The 24,751-nt window shown below is 43.5% G+C and overlaps 1 protein-coding gene and 1 long non-coding RNA gene across 2 annotated transcripts; both read right to left on the bottom strand.

The window, feature by feature from the left end:
• Positions 1-1,394: 1,394 nt before the first annotated feature.
• Positions 1,395-24,663, bottom strand: cnot3a (CCR4-NOT transcription complex, subunit 3a). The gene is given in 19 exon segments (XM_051957359.1): positions 1,395-2,836; positions 5,008-5,133; positions 5,671-5,803; positions 7,223-7,421; positions 8,391-8,490; positions 10,636-10,777; positions 10,863-10,968; positions 12,552-13,458; positions 13,634-13,690; positions 14,632-14,765; positions 14,841-15,060; positions 15,148-15,243; positions 16,985-17,113; positions 18,385-18,458; positions 18,461-18,473; positions 18,553-18,627; positions 20,088-20,155; positions 23,861-23,931; positions 24,504-24,663. Coding segments are annotated over 18 exon segments (2,703 nt in total). The 5' UTR covers positions 23,886-23,931; positions 24,504-24,663; the 3' UTR covers positions 1,395-2,737.
• Positions 9,284-10,597, bottom strand: LOC127536578 (uncharacterized). The gene is made up of 3 exons (XR_007945637.1): positions 10,335-10,597; positions 9,626-9,765; positions 9,284-9,382 (listed from the first exon to the last, which is right to left on the bottom strand). It is a non-coding gene; the product is annotated as an uncharacterized LOC127536578 (long non-coding RNA).
• Positions 24,664-24,751: the final 88 nt, after the last annotated feature.

Raw genomic sequence — 24,751 nt, 5'->3', positions numbered from 1 at the left:
GCAGCAATTATTTTTTTAAAAGACATTTGATGTGTTTTTATATTATTCCATTTTTTATTTTATTTTATTTATTGAATATTTTGGGCATTTTATTTGAATTTTTTTCCAAAGACCTGTGCATATTTTTTGTATCGTTGTTTAATATCATATATTAGCATTTTATGCATTTTTTTTTATTTCTGCAGTGTGTGTGTGTATGTATATATATGTATATATATATATATATATATATAGTAGATTAACTAATACAGAGGTTACCAAATAGTCTGAACTTATATAACCATAACAAACATATGGCTACTAAAAACACTTACCATAGGATGCCTACTTAACTGCGTTGGGACCCGTCCTGGCTTCTGGAGGCCCCTTGGGTTGGCGCTGGCTGTCTGCGCTTGGCGGGATGACTGACTGTGGTACCGTTGGGTGTGGGTGGCTGGTGCTGGCTTGGGCTTGCCTCTGGTCGAGTAGGGATGGCCATGACCTTAACTAACCCTAACCCTAAGGCGTTTTTGGTCACATTTCGGACGACATACTAAACTGTGAAATGTTAATCATGGAGTCCCTCAGGGTTCAGTCTTAGGACCACTACTGTTCACATTATACATGCTTCCTTGAGGCAATATTATTAGAAAGCACTGCATTAATTTCCATTTTTATGCTGATGAAACTCAGTTGTATTTCTCCTCCTCTACCTCTCTTCCTCAGGGTTCTGCTCAAGGATTTTTTCCTGTTAAAAGGGTGTTTTTCCTGCAACTGTGGCCTTTGGGCTGCTCTGTGGGTCAGGCATGAGGTTTCTGTAAAGTGTCTTGAGACAAATTAAGTGTAATTCGCGCTATATAAATAAAATTGAATTGATGACATACTCAACTTTCATGTTTTTTGAGCCAATCGTTTGGGCCCCAGTTGGCCATCATCTGATCTCCATCCATCCATTCTCTATACATCGCTTTATCCTCACTAGGGTCATGGGGGGTGCTGGAGTCTATCCCAGCTGACTCTGGTGAAGGCAGGGGACACCCTGGACAGGTCACCAGTCTGTCACAGGGCTACATATACAGACACACAATCACACTCACATTCACACCTACGGACAATTTAGAGTAACCAATTAACCTCAGCATGTTTTTGGACTGTGGGAGGAAGCCGGAGTACCCGGAGAAAACCCACGCATGCACAGGGAGAACATGCAGACTCCATGCAGAAAGATCCCAGGCCGGGATTTGAACCGGGGATCTTCTTGTTGAAAGGCGACAGTGCTAACCACTGGGCCCACTGTGCAGCCCCCCATCATCTGATCTAATCTGTAAAATTAAAACCTTTAATTTACTAAACGTATTCTAGAATGAGTTAATTCCGTGTGTGAATGACAGCACTGTAGACCACACGCTGAAGTGTAATTTCTTAAAAGTATTTATTGAAATTTTACAATCCTGTTATAACCCCGTTTATGACATCTCCCATGCAGAACTGTGATGAGAAAAAATTGTAAATACGTCTTGAAATTCACATTTTAGCAATTTCTCAACTGACCTTCCCTTTCTGAAAACCTCGAAAGCCCAAAAAATAGAATCTATAAAAGGCAAATTTCTCAGAACTTTGCTGCATTTTCCATTTTTTTCACTTTGAACGCTCCGTTTATCTCCAGGGTCACACATGAACGAGACGCTTCCTGCTCCACCACCGCTCAAACCCACCGCTGGAGCTTCAGGGCTTCTGGTTTAACTCTACATGTAAACAGTTTGGTCAGTGCACATTCACTGTATAGGGTTTCACTTAAATACAAGGCGGAGGGTTTGAGCGGGGGTGCTGAGGATGAATAACAGAAGATAAGCTGAACTAAAGGTGGACCGGAGCAGATGATCTGATGCTACCTGTGTGTTTAGAGGTGTACATTCACTACGCTCAGCGTGGCCTTTCTGCTGACAGAATCAAACATCATTCAGCTCTAACGGTTTGCTTTTTCTCTTAAAGGTTTATTTTACAAGTTTATTAATTTGTCACAAACATGAAGGCGCCATAATAATGCATTTCTGACAGGTCAACTCAAAAACATTTCATTTGTAAAGAGAGGGAGTCAGAGACCAGTTCAATTGCATAGCAATTTAATCCTTGTCCAATAAGGACTCTTTCCCCGTCACAGGGAGAGGCCCTGTGGTCACTCTCAATCAGCGTTTTAATCGACCAAGACAATATCAATAAAACTATTGATATCTGCTCACTATACCTCTAATAGTGACCGTGTTCAAACAGGCATCGTAGGGTCTTAAAAGAAGCCGTTCCTAAACGTCCGTCCCGGTTCTAAACCACCAGATTACAGTAAATACAGGAGGGGCAGGTTGTTTGTGTGGAAGGCTTCCGGGCTCGTGTCGGGTCGGTGGTACAGAGAATCATGACTAAACGGAAAAAGAAAACAAAACATGCATGGGGTAGGCTTTCCTAATGCCACATACTGAGTGTGCACACAGACAGGCACAAACGCAGATCTCCGGCGGGAAGCCTCCCGGCTGGTGCAGCGCCCGGCGTTTGACCGAACCCACGGGGCGATTTTTCAACGTCAAAAGCAAAGCGCGACACGAGCGGCGAGGGCTTCGCGTCGAGATGCAGCCTATACAGACACCGGTCTCCGCTTCAGGAGAGGGTTTCTACTACACATCACAATCTCTATCCACAGTTTGGAGTTCAGTCTCGGAATGTCAACAGCAGCACGTTTTGTCTCTCCGTCCTTTGCGTCCCTCCGTCACTGCAGGTCTCGGTCTTCCAGGTACCGGTACTCGAAGGTGAAGCCCTCCTTCTTCCTCTGGCCCCATTTCTCATAGTCGAAGTAGATGTAAGTGCCCTGGAGGAGCAGAAGAGGAGGAGATGAAGAGAAACCAAACACTGACTTCATTTCAAACTGAGACGTCTGAAGACTTAACGACAGTCACAAACTAGTGAACCACCTGGACCTGCAACCGTTAACAGCTGTTAACTGATTTAATTATTATCCCGATAGCGTTGCTTATTTAAACGGACAATTCAGGAAGAGTTGTATTACCTTTGCTGACATGTTTCTACAGCTTCTGCTGTCTTCTTCAGAGCGTCATCTGATGTTTGCTGACAGTGTCCTTTTTATCACGTGGCTGGTTTGACAGATCTGTTAGAATCTGTCAAACCGACCACGCCTCCCACCGTCTGGTGGTCTCTTTTTGGTCACATTGTGGACGACATACTAAACTATGACGTTTTTGTCATATTGTGGACGACATACTATTACTCCTTTAACCCTTAAAAAGCCAGGACTGAGTACACTTGTTCCCGCTTACTCGTACACAGCTGAAACCAAACATTCTCGGCTCAACACGTGTGACTTGTTTATGGTCACTAATTAACATAAAATACGCACACACCTGTATGTTTAAGTCGACCAATGGTAAGATATAAACACTGGCCCCAAATGTGCTTATTTCAAACGATAAAGCCGTATCAGCCGTTATAACAAAGCCGCAATTACCAAGCTTTTATCGGGCGTGTACTGTAATAACACGGCTGAAATTCAATGACGAACGTCTACAACATTGAGACCTCGCAAGACTTGATCGATATTTTTATGGATTAGGTGGTTTTAGTATATGTAATTCTCCAGAAACATGGCTGTACATGCAAATATATATATAAAACAACATGGCCTTGTAAAGGTCAACCCTTATGGGGCAGCATGGTCAGTGGGTAGAGTGGCCGTCTTGTAACCTGAAGGTTCGATCCTCGGCCCGTCGTGTTCATGTTGAGGTGTCCCTGAGCAGACACCTAACCCCTAACTGCTCCTGATGGGTCGTGGTTAGCACCTTGCATGGCAGCTTCCGCCATCAGTGTGTGAATGTGTGTGAATGGGTGAACTGGGTCCCTTGCAGGTATAGTAAAGTGCTATATAAATACAGACCATTTACGCGCCAGTTTTTTTTCAATAAAATATTCAGTTTTGATGTCACTTTTTCTAAAGGTTGTAACTTGAAAATGGTTAGAGATAAAGGCAAACTGTAAATAAGAAAAATCATCAGTATGACCCAAAGTTTATGATGGGAGTAAATTCACTCATCTAATTTGCATATTATGACATCACCAGACGGTGGACATATGGATTACAGAACTTCATTGATGTTTAACGATCAAAATGTCATTGTTTGGCTCAGAATTGGTCAGATCCCTCTCTCAACGATACCCAACAGGCTCATCAAAATGTCTGATCCACTTCTGAAACTCTTCCTCATCTGTCAATCAAACCCAGCCATCATCATCGTCATTTACGACGGGTCCCTGAACGCCACTGCAGCCTCCATCGTTATTATCAGTGCATTTTCTCCCGTGTCTGCTGCTATTTCCGTGTTTTTTTCCAACCCCCGCTATCCCCCTCATCATTAGCGGTGTTCTGACCACTCCAGCTACCCCCACCACGTCCCTTCCTGCCCCCCCGAAGCAAAGCATCGGCTCCACTATGTGCTGCTCGTGGACTGTCATGGCGCACCGACCCGCTGCCGTTACGCACAGACGCAGCGGCACTTTCTGTCTCAGTGGACGACTGAACATCTTCATCAGAGGGTGAATATTCCTCTTCAGAATATGAGTAAGCCATTACTTGACAAAGTACTTTGTCAGTGTTGAGCAGACCTCTCGGTACGGTGAGTTTTCTCACTCTAAAATGTGCCGTCTTGCGCTCTGATACGCTCCGACGGCGAGTCTCGTCTCCTCGGTTTTCAAACTCTGTAAACTCCAAAACTTTGAATGAAAACACGCCCACAACTGATGCTCAGATTGAAGTTCCAGATGTCCGCCATCTCCTGGTATAAAGAAGTAACTGCACGAGGCAAAATATATTTGAAGCTATGGCTTGTTATGTTAAGCAATGTTGCTTGTCGCAATATTGCGACTTTGGCGCTTAAAGGGTTAAATCAGCATCCTCTTAATCAAACCCAGCTGCATTATTCGTCACAAAGCCTGGTGGAAGCCCTGAGTCTCAGTGAGGTGAAGCTGTACCTGTTCAAACTCATCAGTGATGGTCTTGGGCTCCTCGTGTCTCTGGAACCACATCATGTACTTGGTGTGGAACCTCCACGACTGCTTCTTCAGAGCCTTGGCAGACAGATACTGAGCCTTGGTGCCCTGGACAGAGTTCAGAGATGCCATTAAGATCTCATACATCCTGGACAACAGACCGGCTGACATCAGTCATTCAACGCTTCATTTCTGCAGTCCGAGCCTTATCTGCATGCACGACTTTACAAATAAAGGCTCCGTCATGTTCACGGGTTTGTTATTTTGTGTCTCGTTTTTGTTGTTTTCTGTCTCGTTTTTGTCATTTTCTGTCTCGTTTTTGTCATTGTACGCCTCGTTTTTGTCGTTTTGTGTCTCGTTTTTGTCTTTTGTGTCTCGTTTTTGTCGTACATCTCGTGTTTGTCGTTTTGTGTCTCGTTTTTGTCATTTTGTGTCTCGTTTTTGTCTTTTGTGTCTCGTTTTTGTCTTTTGTGTCTCGTGTTTGTCGTTTTGTGTCTCGTGTTTGTCGTTTTGTGTCTCGCTTTTGTCTTTTGTGTCTCTTTTTTGTCGTTTTGTGTCTCGCTTTTGTCTTTTGTGTCTCGTGTTTGTCGTTCAGATCTCGTGTTTGTCGTTCAGTTTTTGTTCACGTGTTCTCCTCATGCTTACCTCCAGATAGTAGAAGATGAAGAACAGAGTTTCTGTGGACAGCCTCTGGTAGAACTCGATGGAGTCTGAGTGGTGTGGTGGTATCTGATGGTGGAAGGGCAGAGTGGGACATGGGTTCCTCATCAGGTATTGCCTTCAGGACGGAAACACAGACAGTTAGAAAAAATGCTCTAACCAGCCCAGGTCCTCTGTGGTTCCTCTGAAAACAGGTCACAGGTTCTACAGTTTCCTTTCAGAATAAAGAGTGACGTCCTCAATCAGCTGTTTAACACAACAGGTGTGTAGTGCTTGTGTTGTAGACCATTTCCTCGCTTGTATCTTGTAGCTGTGAGGCGACAGCACTAACCACTGACCCACTGTGCAGCCCCTATTTTGTGACCAATTTTCTATTTTTTGTTTCCTTTTCGCCATTTTGCATCTCATTTTTCTCGTTTTGTGTCTTGTTTTGGGTATTTTGTGTTTCATTTATATCCTGTTCTGTCAGTGTTTTTCTTTGTGGTTGCATTGGGACATGTTTTTTCAAAATTAGTGCCTCGTTTCTTATCATTTTGTCGTTTTGTGTCTCATTTTTGACATTTTGTGTCTCGTTTCCGTGGTTTTGGGTCTCGTTTTTGTCATTTTCTGTCTTGTGGTCGTTTTGCGTTGGCGATAAAAAACACTTGGGATGTCATCAGAATCAGATTGTGAACTGATCATGGTTTCCAAACACGCTGAATAAAGGTCTCGAGCTAACCCTAACCCTTTTCCTAACTCTAACCCGGTACCTTCCCAGACCTGCCAACCTTGGCGAAATATTTTGAGTACCACTTAATCTCACACACACACATGCGCAAACACGCACGCGCACACACACACACACACCATTTTACCATTTTACCCACCAGCTGCTGCGGGTGGGGGCACAGGGAACGGGGAGAGAGGCGGAGAGAGGCAGAGGACAGAAGAGAGCGGACCAACAAGGGTTCTGCAGACTCGTTATTCTCCGCTACTCTATGATGACTGGTTGAAATTGCACCACTACACTGCTGCATCATGTATGCACGTCCACATTTCTAACAGCACTCACAGATGTCTGCAGCTTTTAGAGTAGTTTAATGAGGCGGAGCGTACCAGCGTATTTTGATGTCAGATTGTGTACCTGCTACACAAAATGTGTACAGGTTGGCAGGTCTGCCTTCCCTTTTTTTTTTTTTTAATGTGAGGTTTATCCGGTTCCGGTTTATTCTCCTAACGACTGACCATGTTTTGATAATTATTCTGACCATTCCATTTGTCGTTAGCATAACCAGTACAGTACACAGCTTTCTAAAAACAGACTGCAGGTTCATGTATCGATCGTCATCTCTGCAACACACTTTCAATCGCAAGAAATTTCAAGTGGAACAATTTTAATACACAAATCAATACATTTTGGAACATTTTTTTCTGTCTCTTATTGGAACAACAAAAAGAGAAAACAGCTGTATCGGTACACCGTTTACTAAGTGTGTACTTCAGTCATGCTAAAATGTCCGCTAACCCTAACCCACCCAGCAGCAGCACGTCTCCTCACCTGATCCTCTCGGAGTCAGAGGGGTGAGGCATGTGGGTCCAGGCCGACTCCTGCATGGCCTGCTGGTACAGCTGGTCTTTGGGCAGCGGGGTCGGGCCCAGAGGACACACTCCCAGCGACGGGGGGATGCTGACCTCCGACACGGACGGCTGAGGGGCAGCGGGAGTGCCAGGAGCCGCCGAGGAACTGGAGAAGATGTCTGCAGGACAACAGAGAGTTACACAACACCACACAACTTCTACTGAGAGAGACGTCTTTATTTCCTCCACTGACAATGTAGCAATGACGGGTGGAAAAAAAGACACAACACGACTGAAAAGAGATGGAAAAGAACCACAAAGAGACAGAAAAAAGCACAAAGAGAGGCAAAACAGCCACAAAGACACACAAAACAAACACAAAGACACACAAAACAAACACAAAGAGACAAAAAATGAATGAAAAGAGATGGAAAAGAACCACAAAGAGACAGAAAAAAGCACAAAGAGAGGCAAAACAGCCACAAAGAGACACAAAACAAACACAAAGACACACAAAACAAACACAAAGAGACACAAAACAAACACAAAGAGACAAAAATGACTGAAAAGAGATGGAAAAGAACCACAAAGAGAGGCAAAACAGCCACAAAGACACACAAAACAAACACAAAGAGACAAAAATGAATGAAAAGAGATGGAAAAGAACCACAAAGAGACAGAAAAAAGCACAAAGAGAGGCAAAACAGCCACAAAGAGACACAAAACAAACACAAAGACACACAAAACGACCACAGAAAAACACAAAAACACAAAGAGACACAAAACAACCACAAAGAGACAAAAATGACTGAAAAGAGATGGAAAAGAACCACAAAGAGACAGAAAAAAGCACAAAGAGAGGCAAAACAGCCACAAAGACACACAAAACAAACACAAAGACACACAAAACGACCACAGAAAAACACAAAAACACAAAGAGACACAAAACAACCACAAAGAGACAAAACAACCACAAAGAGACAAAACAACCACAGAGACATTTTTCTGGGTCTGATCTGCTTTTGTCGATGTTTTTATCCTCCTACAACATTTTCCTACTAAAACTCTTGACGTGTTCAAACTTCCTGACATTAAAGTGACGCTGTCTACACGTGACGTCCACATTGGTGTCAAAGCAGAAGTCTCACCTCTGTCTGTTAGATGCAGGTTGGGAATCTCTCCATCCAGACCTGATCCCAGAGCTGCTCTTTCTGCCATCGCCTTCAGAGAACTGAGAGGCTCCGGAGCCTGGAGGGTTAACGAGGAAACGCAGAGAGGTTAACGAGGTCAGACGAAGCCCAGAGAGAAGCCTGGACCAAAGAACCAGAGTACAAGAAAACTGGAAAAGGAAGCTGCTCGGTTTTTGTCCTTTTGTCTCGTTTTTGTGTCGTTTGTCCATTTTTTTGTTGCACTGTAACTTTTTTGTCTCTTTTTGTCAGATTTTTGTCGTTTTGCTTTTCATTTTTGTCCTTTTGTGTTTCCTTTTTGCTGCTTTGTGCTTCCTTTTTGTCTCGCTTGTGCATGTAATAGCTTTATAAAACACTCGGCTACGTTTCTTTTTTATGTACATACATTTTCTTGTAAATAACAGCAAATGCCTGCAAAATAAGATAATTTATTGTTGATTTTAATACAGTGAAAACAGGGAAAATTCACAAAACCTCTGCATTTACATGAAGTTAAACAAGTCGATAATTCCACTAAATTTAGGTTTTTCAGTGCATAATGTTAGTTCATGATGCAGGGGGAATCAGAGAGGTGATTTGTGATTATCTGCTAATGCTGTTTAATCACATTTTGCATTTTCACTGTTACTATATCTACTTCTATTTAATGTCTCATGTTAGCAGCCTGCAGCTGCAGCTTTGGCACAGATAAATGCTGCACACATTACATTAATTTCACTGCAGTCTGCACTGTTCTTGATTTTCAGAAGGGTTTTTGTTCCAAATAGTACTTGGATTAGTCTCAGAGTAAATCCTGGTGGCAGATCTTGGTCAGAAAATGAGAATACTGTCCGTACATGAGCCATTGCAGTGAGTCCTCCCCCTGTAACCTGACCCTGCTGACCTGGGCTCCTCCCCCTGTAACCTGACCCTGCTGACCTGGGCTCCTCCCCCTGTAACCTGACCCTGCTGACCTGGGCTCCTCCCCTGTAACCTGACCCTGCTGACCTGGGCTCCTCCCCCTGTAACCTGACCCTGCTGACCTGGGCTCCTCCCCCTGTAACCTGACCCTGCTGACCTGGGCTCCTCCCCCTGTAACCTGACCCTGCTGACCTGGGCTCCTCCCCCTGTAACCTGACCCTGCTGACCTGGGCTCCTCCCCCTGTAACCTGACCCTGCTGACCTGGGCTCCTCCCCTGTAACCTGACCCTGCTGACCTGGGCTCCTCCCCCTGTAACCTGACCCTGCTGACCTGGGCTCCTCCCCCTGTAACCTGACCCTGCTGACCTGGGCTCCTCCCCCTGTAACCTGACCCTGCTGACCTGGGCTCCTCCCCCTGTAACCTGACCCTGCTGACCTGGGCTCCTCCTCTGTAACCTGACCCTGCTGACCTGGGCTCCACCCCTGTAACCTGACCCTGCTGACCTGGGCTCCACCCCCTGTAACCTGACCCTGCTGACCTGGGCTCCTCCCCCTGTAACCTGACCCTGCTGACCTGGGCTCCTCCCCCTGTAACCTGACCTGGGCTCCTCCCCTGTAACCTGACCCTGCTGACCTGGGCTCCTCCCCCTGTAACCTGACCCTGCTGACCTGGGCTCCTCCTCTGTAACCTGACCCTGCTGACCTGGGCTCCACCCCTGTAACCTGACCCTGCTGACCTGGGCTCCACCCCCTGTAACCTGACCCTGCTGACCTGGGCTCCTCCCCCTGTAACCTGACCCTGCTGACCTGGGCTCCTCCTCTGTAACCTGACCCTGCTGACCTGGGCTCCACCCCTGTAACCTGACCCTGCTGACCTGGGCTCCACCCCCTGTAACCTGACCCTGCTGACCTGGGCTCCTCCCCCTGTAACCTGACCCTGCTGACCTGGGCTCCTCCCCCTGTAACCTGACCTGGGCTCCTCCCCTGTAACCTGACCCTGCTGACCTGGGCTCCTCCCCCTGTAACCTGACCCTGCTGACCTGGGCTCCTCCCCCTGTAACCTGACCCTGCTGACCTGGGCTCCTCCCCCTGTAACCTGACCCTGCTGACCTGGGCTCCTCCCCCTGTAACCTGACCCTGCTGACCTGGGCTCCTCCCCTGTAACCTGACCCTGCTGACCTGGGCTCCTCCCCCTGTAACCTGACCCTGCTGACCTGGGCTCCTCCCCCTGTAACCTGACCCTGCTGACCTGGGCTCCTCCCCTGTAACCTGACCCTGCTGACCTGGGCTCCACCCCCCGGCTCACCTTGAGGCCCTCGGAGGCCTGAGTGTAGGAGTGGGGCCCGTTGAGGAGACTCCCTCCGCCCGGTGTGCTGTCTGAGAAGGACGGGGACGGAGAGCTGGGAGGCAGCGTGATGGAGCTGATTAAACTGGGACCATTGTCCATCCTGCAGCAGGGAGGAGGACAGAGACGAGGTGAGGAACGAGCAGCAGCAGAGCCAGAGGACAGACGAGGGAGGAGGGGAGACTTACGGCTGGCTGGTGGAGGAGCTGAGGGACGAGGGCTGGCTGCTCTGAGACTGGCTCGGTGTGCTTAGAGCAGATTCTGTGGAGCTCTCTGCCACGACGGCGCTGTAACCTGGGGACAGGTGAGGCAGGACGGGAGGCAAACAGACAGGAAACAGGAGGGAACAACGGGTTAGCATCACTGATTATCCTTACTGTTGTTTTTATCAACCATCAATAAAATGTTCTCAGTTCTACCTGCTACAGCAACACAATTAAATATGAATATTATTTTGCTTTTTTTCTGAGTCAAAACCATCGTTTCTCTATGCTTTGGGCAGGTTAGCATGACTGGCTAATGCTAAGCTAAGCTAACCGGCTGTAGGTGCATATTTACTGTCAGAGGTTTAACTTTTACCAAGAAAATTTACATTTTTTTCACCTAAAATTTCAAAATATTCTGATATATTAGCTACAGATTCATAAAAAAGACAAATAATCATAAAAATGTCAGAAAAATGTGAAATATGATCGTAATGACGTCAATCAGGCTAAGCTAACTGGCTGTACGTTGTGAAGAGATCTAATTTTTACCAAGAAAGTTGAAGTTTTTTCACTGAAAATTTTGAAATATTCCTATATACCAGGTATAGATGATAAAAAGGACAAATTTAAACAAAAATGTCTGAAAAACATGAAGTATGAATATCATTCCGTTTTTTTCTGAGTTGAAAGCAGCATTTCTCTGTCTTGGGTGGGTTAGGATGCAGATCTGTGGATTTTTGTGATCCCTGGCTAATGCTAAGCTAACTGACTGCTTACTGTGCAGACGTCTAACTTTAACCAAGAAAGTTGAAGTTTTTTCACCTAAAATTCTGAATGTTTCCTATATACCAGGTATAGATGGATAAAAAGGACAAATATAAATAAAAAGGTCCAAAAACATTAATTATGAATATTATTTTTGTTTGTTTTTTTGGTAAGTTTATAATTTAAAAAATGGGCATTCACTGTTAATCATGTATGCATAACTAAAAAAAGCAGATTTTCTGCTATTTGATGGTAAATCTACATCTTAAAACTCCTGCAATTAAAAAACTAAACTTTTTTACAAACCCAGTGAATAATATTGCACGCCCCACTTTTCAGGTTTTTATTTGTTAAAAAAGTTTAAAATGTCCAATAAATTTCGTTCCACTTCACGATTGTGTCCCACTTGACAAAAAATTAAAATTTTATATCTTTATGTTTGAAGCCTGAAATGTGGCGAAAGGTTGAAAAGTTCAAGGAGGCCGAATACTTTCACAAGGCACTGCATCTGGAATCACTTTAGATATTTTTAGGATTTTTTTGGAATATTTTTACTCATTTTTTTCATAAAATACTGCCAAGAATTTTGTTGCCAAATTCAGAGGAATTTATTCTTTACAAATTTTTAAGGGAAACTTTTAAGGAATTATTAGAATTTTCTTCCTGAAGGTTTTGCAAATGTTCATAAATTTGGGGAATTTTTCGCTGAATTTTTGGATTTTTTTTCGGACAAGGAAACAACATTTTTGGGTGCCTGTCAGTGAGGAGAACAGGAGGGTTGATGCGATTATTTCTGTCTGACAGCTTATCTGCTGCTAATAGAAACGTTTAATGTCAGTTTCTAAACGAGCAGCACCAGTGGACCCGTAATGAACAGATGAGGAGCAGAAGAAGACGTGGACCTACTTGTGCTTCCGTTCTGCTTCAGTCCGCTGGGCGGTCGGGCCGGAGCAGCGCTGACTCCTCCCACCACGGTCCCCCCGCTGCCCCCCATCATGCCCACCACCCCGGGCGTGGAGCTGACAGAGCTGGGAGGAACCTGGGAGGAACCGGAGCCGACGGTCTGCCCTGGAACCAGACCCAGGATGCTGCTGCTCAGAGAGCCGTGGGCCGGGCTGGAGCCCAGCAGGCCCAGGCCGGCCCCCGCCCCGTTGGTGGTGACTCCACTGGAGCCGGAGGTGGGGATGGAGGAGCTGCTCTCTGCTGAGATGCTGGACTGGGTGCTGCTGCTCAGACCCAGACCTCCAGACGCTGCCGCCTGAGCGTAGGGAGCCGGCGTGGAGCCCGAAATGAGCCCCGCCATCGTGTTCAGAGGAGCGGGGTGGCCCCCCAGGCCCAGACCCGGCATCTGGGCGGCGCTGCTGGTCCCCGTCAGGCCGCCTTTGCTCAGCCCCAGCCCCAGGCCCAGACCCAGGCCCAGGCTGGAGGCCGAGCTGAGGCCCGGCGTGGGCTGGGACTGGGAGCTGGGAGCCGACGAGCTGGGAGTGCTGGGAGTGGGGAGGGAGGGGGCGGTGGAGGCCGGCAGCAGGGGGTTGCTGGGGGGGCTGGGGGTGTTGGAGGGGGCAGAGGGTTTGGTTGGAGTCGGCTGCTGCTGCTGGCTGGGCGGCTGGGGCGGCTGCTGCTGGGCCGCTGGGTGCTGATGCTGCTGCACGGCGCTGCTGAAGCTTCCTATCAGGCTGCTGCTGGTCGGCACCACCGGGATCCCCCCCACCACGCTGGCCATGGACACCAGGGAGGAGGACGAGGAGGAGCCAGAGGTGGTGGAGGAGGAGAAGGAGGACAGCAGGGAGGGGGTGCCGTTCTTCACAGGAGACTGAAAACCAACAGCAGAGAGAAACCGGTGAAACAAAGTGCAGAGTGTACGAGGAGCAAAGATGACACAAACTAAACCAGAAGTCTCCAGCCGTGGTCCCACAGAGGAAACTCCAGCCAGCGTCTCTCTCCAGGACCAGGGTGAAGACGGCTGCTCTAAACTGTTCATCTCTCACCTGACTAACTTCACTGTCTGTCGACCGTCCCCTTTTCTTATCGTCCTCTGAGTTCTCCTACAGGAGGAGATACCTTGATGTGACAATCCACTTTTCACACGTTGATTCAGCAAACTAGCCGGTGGATTATTATGAACACAGCGGGGCTAACAGAAGAGCAACTCAAAGCAAAGAGCTGCACAAATGTGTCACAACGTACACTACTGTTCAAAAGTCTGGGCTCACTGTTAATTTAGAAAGAAAAGCAGTAAAGACCACACTAAATGAGTGATAAATCCAGTGTAGACAAAGTTAATGTGGTAAATGACTGTTCTAGCTGTAAACGGCTGATTTCAAATGGAATATCTCCATAGGGGTACAGAGGAACATTTCCTGTGTTCTAATGCTACACTGTGTTAGAAAAAAATGACTAAAATGAGACACAAAATGACAAAAGCAAGAAAAAAATGACAAAACATGAGAAAGAATAAAAAACGAGAAAAAACTAGACAAAGAAGTTAGAAAGCCAAAAAAATGGATGAACAAAAATTAGACAAAAAAATGACAAAAGCGAGAAACAAAACGACAAAATATTACAAAAATGAGAAAATGAGACAAAACAAGAAAAAACGACAAAAACAAGACACAAAACAACAAAATATTACAAAAATGAGACACAAAACAACAACAGAACAATCTAACATTTTACTTTCTGATCCAAACAACTTGTCACGGTCTAGAAATGATTTTAAATTTATAGTTTTATTAATTTACAATCTGCAGTTAATGTCTTCTCTGTAATTTTTACACTTTGAGGGCCGGATTGGACCCTCTGGAGGACCACTTTTGGACCACGGGCCTCATGTTGGACACCCCTGGTTTAATGCTACACTGTGTTAGCTAAAAGGCTAACTGATGATGATGATGTTGAGCAGTCGGTGAAAGCTGCCTGGTGGAGCCCAAACCTTTGAACGTTAGTGCAGGTTTCAAAGCGAGCTTCTGTTCCGATGAGGACTTACAGCGGTGCAGGTGGCCGGGGATGGAGGGATGGGGGAGGAGGAGGTGGTGGAGGTGGGAGTGCTGCTGGAGTGGAGGTACATCTCGTCTTCCACGTTGCCCTGACCCGACGGAGACGTGGCGACCAGCGCTGCAGCTGCAAGAGAAGAAGAAGAAGATGAGATGTTCCACCTGGACGGCGCCGTGCTCGTGCTTCTCTTCTTCTACTCACGGATGTCCTCCAGGTCCAGGTCGTCGTACAGGAACTCGTTCTCCTCAAAGTCGGGGTCCTGGGAGGAGTCGATGTAGTATTCCACGTCGTCCTTGATCTTCTGGATGGCGTCCACCGGCACAGAGTCGTTGTCCAGCATCCGTAAGATGGTCTCCAACATGCGGATGTGGAATCTGTGCCTCTCGATGAGCCGCTTCAGCTCGTCGATACGATCCTGCTTCTACACAACGGGAAACAAACGAGGCATTTATTATCAGAACAAACTTTCCACCGGGTGCTTTTCTTACTGTGAAACTAACGGACTCACCTCCTTGTCGCCCTTCTTCTTCCTCGTCTGAACAGAAAGAGATTCCACTTCGCTCTCAAACTGATCCACCTGCATGTTTAGAGTGTCTATCGTGTTCTGCAGAGAGAAAAACATCGTCCATCTGCCTGTTAGCAGCATCACTCTAAAGCAGACAGGACACTTTTTGTTTAAATGTAAATAAAAGCTGAGAAATTAGTTTTCCACAATGATGGCTCTTCTACAGTGTCAATCTGTGGTTGATGTTCCACCAGCTGGTCCAGTCTCCATCATGTCCACTGTGGGATGCTGCTGCTGACCTTCCTCCAGCCCTCTGCTTCCAACTCCCTTTTTCCACCAGTCAACTCTGCATCGCCTTCACTATACTGTTATGCTAACTTACATACTGTTTGAATGTTACTGCTAGCTATATATGGAGTATGTTTAATGTCAGAGCCGTACATCATCAGAGTAAACTATGAGTCAGTTTTCAATGTTAGCTTATACTTTGTCTGTGTCACATATCCTGTCATACATGTATCCAAATGTGTGTTGTGTTTTCCTTGCTTTCCCACCCCTCCCTCTTCTCCCATCCCTCCCCCTTGCCCTCTTCTGTCCTTCTCAACCCCCCCGGCCAGCAGGCAGATGGGTCCCCCCTATATAGAGCCGGGTTCTGCTCGAGGTTTCTTCCCTGTTCAAAGGGTGTTTTCCTGCCACTGTCGCCTTTGGGCTGCTCTGGGGGTCAGGCATTTGGGTTCTGTAAAGCGTCTTGAGACAATGTGACTGTAATTGACGCTATAAAAATAAAACTGAATTGAATTGAATTGAATTGAATTATAATCTGTTGGGAGACAACTGTGTCATTTCCAATCCAAAAAAAGCTTGCTGGTTGAATAAAAGTCAAAATAGTTTGGGGCTGATCGTCTGTTCCCAAAGACAGCCTGAGGGAAGAATAAGGTCAGAAAATCAGGAAAAATCCCATCCTGAACATAAATATTAACTGTGAAGGTCTGTGTCTGAAAACTGCCGCATGGTGGGCGGTCACTAGTGGGCGCTAGAGGTCACATGACAGCTTTGAGCTCAACAGGTCGGTAGACGCATCAGATGAACTTTTATTTTGAAATCAGTTCAGAGAGAAGTGTTTCTGAAAGTGGGACCTCCACACGCTTCAGCAGAAGTCAGGTCTGCTTCATGTAAATGAGCTGAGGCTGCTTCTGTTGTTTCCAGCTGTGATCCAACACATCTGCACACATCTGAGGCTAACAGGACACACTCAGCAGACTATTTCTCACCTCTAATGCTTTCAGAAACATTTTTCACCGAAGCGTTTTGAAATAAAAACGCCGTGTTGGTCCGACGTTCTACCAGACTGTGGAGCTGAAAGCCGTCATGTGACCATGTAGCGTGTTTGTAGCGTGTTTGTAGCAGGCATACGGCTAAATGGCTTCAAACTGACTGTTAATATTTATTAAATCCAAGACAGATACACACAGAGGGTAAACACTGAACCTCTGCAGATCAGTTCTAATGAAGCTTCATCTGATCAGCTCAAACTGAGTATTCTGGCTCTGGAGCATCAACTGATCAGTATCAGACGCTGATTTCTGTTGCACAGCGCGCTCACTTCTGCTTTTGATGACGTATCGTGCTCAGACGACTAGTCCCCGCGTCATTAGTTGCAGCCCCATATTAAATGGACACATTCTATGGTGCTAATAAACAAACACTGCATTTCTGACATGTGGGGGATGAGCAGCAGCCTTGGAGGAGGACTGATCTCTGAGTGTTTTTCTTTGCTTGTAGTCTGCAGCAGTCAAAGCAGAAGCAGGTGAACGGTTGCAGATATCAGCGGGTGTTTTACCGTTAGCCACTGTCCCGTTTCCTCCTTCTCCCTCTGAGCTGGATCCACTTTCTGAGCGAGGCCCAGGCCTTCTTTAGAGTACGCTTTTGTTTTTGTTTCTCGTTCCACCACCTTGAACCGCTCCATTTGCTGAGGAGAGCAAACATCACACGGTGTTGTGACTTTCCAGGTGAGACTGTCCTTTAGCTTTGCTTTATAAACAACGGCAGACAAATAACACAAGCGAGACAAAAAACGACACACAAAACGACGACTAAGTGACACATGAAATGATAGAAATAAGACAAACACAAGCGAGACAAAAAAGAAATGCAAAACGACAAAAACATGAGATGAAGGACAAAAGTCAGACAAAAAAAGACAAAACAACAAAAACAAGACAAGATATTACAGGTATGAGACACAAAATGACAAAAACGAGACAAAATGACAAAAACGAGACAAAATGACAAAAACAAGACAGAAAATGACAAAAACGAGACAGAAAAACGAGACAGAAAATGGCAAAAAAATGACAAAAACATGACAAAATGACACAAAAAGACAGAAAATGACAAAAACGAGACAGAGAATGACAAAAACAAGACAGAAAATGACAAAAACAGGAGACAACATGACAAAACGAGACAGAAAATGACAAAAACGAGACAGAAAAACGAGAGAAAATGGCAAAAAAATGACAAAAACATGACAAAATGACACAAAAAGACAGAAAATGACAAAAACGAGACAGAAAATGACAAAAACAGGAGACAACATGACAAAAACGAGACAGAAAATGGCAAAAAAATGACAAAAACGTGACAAAATGACACAAAAAAGACAGAAAATGACAAAAACAGGAGACAAAATGACAATAACGAGATAGAAAATGACAAAAACGAGACAGAAAAACGAGAGAAAATGACAAAAACATGACAAAATGACACAAAAAAGACAGAAAATGACAAAAACGAGACAGAGAATGACAAAAACAAGACAGAAAATGACAAAAACAGGAGACAACATGACAAAAACGAGACAGAAAATGACAAAAACGAGACAGAAAAACGAGAGAAAATGGCAAAAAAAATGACAAAAACATGACAAAATGACACAAAAAAGAGAAAATGACAAAAACGAGACAGAGAATGACAAAAACAGGAGACAACATGACAAAAACGAGACAGAAAATGGCAAAAAAAAGACAAAAACGTGACAAAATGACACAAAAAAGACAGAAAATGACAAAAACAGGAGACAAAATGACAATAACGAGACAGAAAATGACAAAAACGAGACAGAAAAACGAGAGAAAATGGCAAAAAAAATGACAAAAACATGACAAAATGACACAAAATGACAAAAACAAGACAAAATGACAAAAGAACGCTGTGATCTTTTAAAATAAAGCGTCGTACCGTTTCTATGAGTTTGCGGTTCTCCACTAGCTGCCGTTTGTCTTTGATCTCGTTGGAGGCGACCCATGTTTTATCTGATCTCTCAACCGCTGGGAACAGAAAGACGGTAAAACATGAGAACATGAGAACACGCCAACACGCCAACACTCCGTCTGTCAGACCTCTCACCTGCAGCTTTTTAATCTCTTTCTTGAGGTCAGCCTCATATTTTTCCTTCTGGTTTGCATTTGCTGCATTATGGAGCTGAAAAGGAGAAGCATCAGTTATTGGAACACAACAACAAACAAACACAACCCAAAGAGTCTCTGCTTCCAGCTGCACAAATACACAAAACTAGACTCTAAATGTGTCCACAATGACAGAAATCTGCTCAACAGTTACCCAACAACAATAGTCCAAAATGACCAGAACTTCTCTGAAATTCATAAAATGGGTCTAAATTCTTTCTGAAATGATGTGAAATCCGTCTACAATGACCCAAGTTTATCTAAAATTGATCCAAAATGACAGGAAAAAGTCTAAAATGACTCAGTTGTGTCCAAAATAAAGTCAAATTGTGTCCTTAATGTCTGAAATGTTCTTAAAATTAATCTAAAATGAGTCTAAAATGACATTTTGGACTAATCTGGGTCATTCTGGACAATTTTTAAAGCATTAAGGACAAGTTTTAGTCATTTTGGGACAGATTTCACCTAATTTTTGACACATTTCAGATAAGATTAGTCATTTTAGAAACGTTTTTTTTTTTTTTTTGATGAGATTTGGATCATTTTGGGCATTTTTTTAGCAGTTTTGTTTACGTGAACTTTTCCAAAATTCTTTAAATTTGTCTAAATTGTGTCTTACATGAGGTTAAATCTGTCCAAACTGAAAATTGATCCAAAAAGACATAAGAAAGTCTAACATGACTCAAATGTGTCTGCAATTACATATATCTGGTCAACAGTTACCTAAAAATAGTCCAAAATGACCAGAACTTCTCTAAAATTTGTGTCTAAAATGAGGTGAACTCCGTCCTGAATGACTAAAACTTGTCCAAAATGCATTAAAAACAGTCCAGAAAGACCCAGAATTGTAGTTTGTTTACTTGAACTTTTCTGAAATACTTAAAATTTGTCTAAATTGTGTCTTAAATGAGGTGAAATTCGTCCAAAATGACTCAAGTTTATCCAAAATTGATCCAAAATGACAGAAAAAAAAGTCTAAAATGACTCAGTTGTGTCCAAAATAAAGTCAGATTGTGTCCTCAATGAGTGCAAAGTTCTCAAAATGACTCAAAATGACAGAAATGTTGTCAAAAACATTTTTCTGAATGACCCAAAGGACCAAAACTTCTCCAAAATTCCTAAAATGTGTCTGAAATGAGGTGAAATCCGTCCAAAGGGACCAAACTTTATCCAGAATTAGCCTCATTGGGGTCATTTTGTCCAATTTTATTTCATTTTGGATTCATTTCTGACCATCCTTTTGGACGGATTTCAACTCATTTTAGACACAATTTAGACAAATTTTAGAATTTTCAGAAAAGCTCAAGTAAACAAAACCACTAAAAAAAAGGAGTCCAAAATGACTAAAGCATATCTACAATTCCTAAAATGTGTCTAAAATGAGGTGAAATCATACGATCTGACATCCAGAGATAAATCTATTCTGGACGTCTTTGGCTCGTGATGATGATGATGATGATGATGAAGTTCTCTCACCTTCTGCCAGATGTCTTCAAACTGTTCTACACCTTCGGCTACTTTTTTCAAACATCTGTCGATCTCACCTGCAGAGAAATCAAACCGTCCAACGTCACAGAAATCCACTCAGAAGCTTTTTCACAAGAAGAAAACACATGAAGGCAGCGTTTCATCTTCTATCTGCTGCTAAAACGAGGAATCAGGAGTTTTAGTTCCAACATGCAGCGTCTGCAGCGGAATGATGATGTCACTGATCAGACACCTCTGCAGCGGAATGATGATGTCACTGATCAGACACCTCTGCAGCGGAATGATGATGTCACTGATCAGACACCTCTGCAGCGGAATGATGATGTCACTCATGTTTTTGTGGTTTAGTTTATTGTTTTTGTCCATTTCTTTGTTGCTTTGTGACTTTTTTGTCAAATTTTTTGTCTCTTGTTTTGTTTCGTGTCGTTTGTCTCATTTTTGGTAATTTTGCGTCTCGTTTTTGTCATATTTTGTCTTGTTTTTGTCTGAGTTGTCGTTTTTGTGTTTCCTTTTTGTCTCACTTGTCTTATTTTTCTCACTTTGTGTTTTGCTTTATTTGTTGTTTTGTGTTGCTTTGTGGGTTTTGTCTCACTTGTGTTGTTTGCCTATTTTTTTTTTTTTGCTGTTTTGTTTCTCGTTTTGTCAATTTTTGTCTAATTTTTGTCATTTGTCCATTTTTGTTTTGTAGCTTTTTCTAATTTTTTGTCTCTTTTTTGTTTTGTGTCATTTATCTAATTTTTTGTCATTTTGTGTCCTGTTTTTGTCATTTTTGTAATATTTTTAGGGCTGCAACTAACGATTATTTTAATAATCGATTAATCGGCCGATTATCTTTTTTCGATTAATGGATGAAACGGATACAAAAAACATTTTTAATTTCCGCCTCTTTCTTCAGAAATAGAAGATTTGGAATGACAGAACAAATAAGATCATTATAGTGAAGCCTTTGTCCTCAACCATCAGAGGCCTCATGTCAGTGACGGTCATGCTGAGGATGCTCTCAGTCAAACAGCTGCTTTCTGTGGTGGACATGATGTCTTTCTATCAAAAAGCCTGTTAATGTAGTTCATCCTGCCTCACTCCAACACAGACCAGTGTCTTCACTCAGACTTTGTCAGAAAATTAAAACTTGAGGCTTAATCTTTAAATTATTACCACCATAGTGTGGAAGTTAAGTTTATTTGTAATACATATTCAAACCATGCTTTAGCTGATTAAAGTGAAATAAAAAGCATCTCTCACAGTCACACACGCCCCATCTCTGTCATTAATCAGTTAATAAGCTAACCCTAGCATCAGACAAGCTACCAGAGAGACTGATGTTACGTTTCCTCACTTTAAAACGGAACAAATGTAGGATAATGCAGTGACTTAAGGAGCGTGTCCACTAGATGCGACACATCGCATGTGGCCGGTTGGTGCGTTTCCAGCTGTGATCCGCTGTGTTTACCTGCAGCTCATTTTTATAAAGTAGACTCTTCTGCTGTCCTTAAACATCTAAACTCGCCGTCGGTGAACTAAAACCAGGACAGGTTCAGCTGCTGCACAGATTATTTGTCGTCTCAAATGCTTTAGAAATACTTTTCCCTGAAGTGTTTTCAAAATAATAGAGAAAGTTTGCGGTCGAGCCGCTGTGTTTATCAGACTCTTCTACCGGACTGTCAAGCTGAAAGCGCGGTCACGTGACCACGTAGTGTCCCGCTCCTGACCGTCTGTCATCAGTGTGATTTTCAGATGCGTGCATTCGCATGTAGTGGACACGCAGCATGTCTTTGTTTTGTGAAGCGTGAAATGCTCCCACACTTTTGAGGACTTCCGTCAAACTGTTTTCTCCGTGCTGGTCATGTTTCATTTGTTGAATTTACTTCCCTTTGAAAATACCTGCTCTGCTCTGCAGGTGGAGTAAACGGCTCTGCAACATGACGAGTGACGCATGAATCGCGCAACACAACGAATCGATAATGCAATTCATTGCCAACGCTTTTAATAATCGATTATTATAGATTTTATCGATTCGTTGTTGCAGCCCTAAATATTTTGTCTCGTTTTTGTGTTCATCTCATGTTTTTGTTGCTTTGTGTTTCTTTTTTCCACTAGATATTAACCCAGTTTTATAAACTTTATGAAAAGCTGCAAAACTATACAATGTGTGAGTTTAAATCAGGAAAGAATACAAATAGTACACAAATACAAATAGTCAACAGTTCGTAGTTTGAGTTGTGTATTTGGACGACTTTTACATCTTTTCCAACCAGAATAACAGAAATCAGGTGTAAAACTTTTGCTGTAACTCAGAAATAAAGACCGTTCCTTCTGATATTAACAATCTGTATCGACCCCACTGTCACATTGTTCCTACACAGTTCATTTGTAATTGCACCAGGTCATTAGTAAGCTGTGTTTTTATTTTTTTATTTCTTTTCATTTGATTTTTATTCTTATATTACTCGCTCTACATTTGTACATATATTGTATTTATATATTTATCTGTAAATTCCGTTGCTCTGCCTGCTCTACAGGCCTTTTCACATTGCACCCCAGGGACAAAAAGTTTTCTGAATGTGAATTGTCAGCTGTGTTTGAAGTTTAAGTTTCTCCAACTTTATAAAAAGATGCAGAAATAAGAACACAGCAAACAGTCCACAGCTTCAACTGAGCATCTGCTGACCACAACGATTTTCATGCCTTTTCCAATCGCAATGTGAGAAATAAGGTGTAAAATTTTTGCTCTAACTCAGAAATAAAGAACATTTATCTGCTACATCTGTATTGTTATTCAGTAGACTAAAACCTGGTTTATTAAACTTTGTGAAAAGCTGCAGAAATACACAACAGGTAAACTTAAATCAGGAAAGAAGAACAGCAAACAGTCCACAGCTTCAACTGAGTATCTGGTGACTACATGAGTGATATTTGAGTCTTTTCCAACCAGAATATTAGAAATAAGGTGCAAAACTTTTGTTCTAACTCATAAAAGAACGTCTGCCTGCTACATCTGTATTGTTGTTCAGTAGATTTTAACCTGGCTTCTTAAACTTTTTGAAAAGCTGCAAAAGTGCGTAATGGGTGAGTTTAAATCAAAAAGAAGAACACAGGAAATAGTCAACAGTTCGTAGCTTGAACTGAGTATCTACTGACTACATGAACGACTTTTACGTCTTTTCCGACCAGAATATTAGAACTAAAGTGTGAAACTTTTGCTCTAAGTCACAAAAGAAAAACATCTGCCGGCTATGTCTGTATTGTTGTTCAGTAGATTTATACCCAGTTTCTATAACTTTAAGAAAAGCTGCAGAAATAAACAATGGGTGAGTTTAAATCAGGAAAGAACAGAGCAAGTATTTAACAGTTCGTATTTTAAGCTGTGTATTTGGATGACTTTTCTGTCTTTTCCCATACAGAACAATAGGAATAAGGTGCAAAACCTTTGCTCTAACTCATAAAAGGACATATGTGTGCTACATCTGTATTGTTGTTCAGTAGATTTTAACCTGGTTTCCTAAACTTTATGAAAAGCTGCAGAATTTACGTCGGGTGAGTTTAAATCAGGAAAGAAGAACACAGCAAATATTCAACAGTTCATAGCTTGAACTGAGTATTCGGTGACTACATGCATGACTTTTACGTCTTTTCCAACCAGAAAACAGGACCGTTTCCATGCAGTGTGTGTTTTCATTCTGATGCTAACTCTGCTGGATGGAGTCAGTCTGTCTACGATGCTGAGCACCTGATGGACCCTGAAGCTCCACCGACTCTCTTACCTTGAAGTTTTCTCTTGTCAGCCATGGCTCTGACTACGACAATGTCCACATTCCGTCTGTCACCGAGTTAGCTGCGTGAAGGAGACAAAACGTGCATGAACACCTGCTCAGACAGGACAGAATGAAAGTGACGTTAGCTGCATCCAGCTGCTCGGTTAGCATTAACAACTACCGCAGCTTCAACATCCAAACACCCCACACCAGAACCTCCGAACCACCGCCTGTCTGTTGCGTTATCACCGTGAACCAACCGCCTGTCTGCGGCTCTATAACCGTGAACCGTGTCGCTGATGTTACCGATCTGACTGACACGGTTGTCAGCTAAAATTAGCCAGCTAGCATGCTAACGATACTGAGCTAACGTTAATGCTAGCCAGTAGCTTAGCTCGATTACAAAACGAGCCACGGAGCATTTTCATATTCATGCATCATCAGTCTGGGGTCCGGCCCAGCTCTTATATGGTGTTTTTTTCGTGGTGAAAGACATAATAAGACAGAATCCGTTGAAATCGTTAACCTGCTCGCTAATGTGGCTAGCTGTCTGGCTAGCTAGCAGCTTAGCTTAGCCTGCTAGCCACATTTAGGAAAAAGGGAAACTGGGTCAAGCCGACCATCTAGATTTATACTTGTGCACGACATTTACCTAGGGTATGGGCTTTCGTTTGTCTTTTTTTCAAATAGAGCCAGAACTAATTCCAGAAAGTCTTCTTTACTTCCAAATTGTGTTTTCTTTTCGACAAGCTCGCTCACTGTGATGTAGCTGAAGATGGACGCTAGCTAAAATCCCACCTCCGCCTCCAGACCCCGCCCTAAATCCGATGCGAAACATCTGATTGGACGGCGCTCAGTCTGTCACTGCGAGACATCCGCTGGAATGGAGGCCAGTGATTG

This window comes from Acanthochromis polyacanthus, chromosome 12, assembly GCF_021347895.1.
Source record: "Acanthochromis polyacanthus isolate Apoly-LR-REF ecotype Palm Island chromosome 12, KAUST_Apoly_ChrSc, whole genome shotgun sequence".
Lineage (NCBI taxonomy): Eukaryota > Metazoa > Chordata > Actinopteri > Pomacentridae > Acanthochromis > Acanthochromis polyacanthus.
Note: the sequence above shows the minus strand (reverse complement) of the source record. Positions and strands in the feature narration are given on the sequence as shown.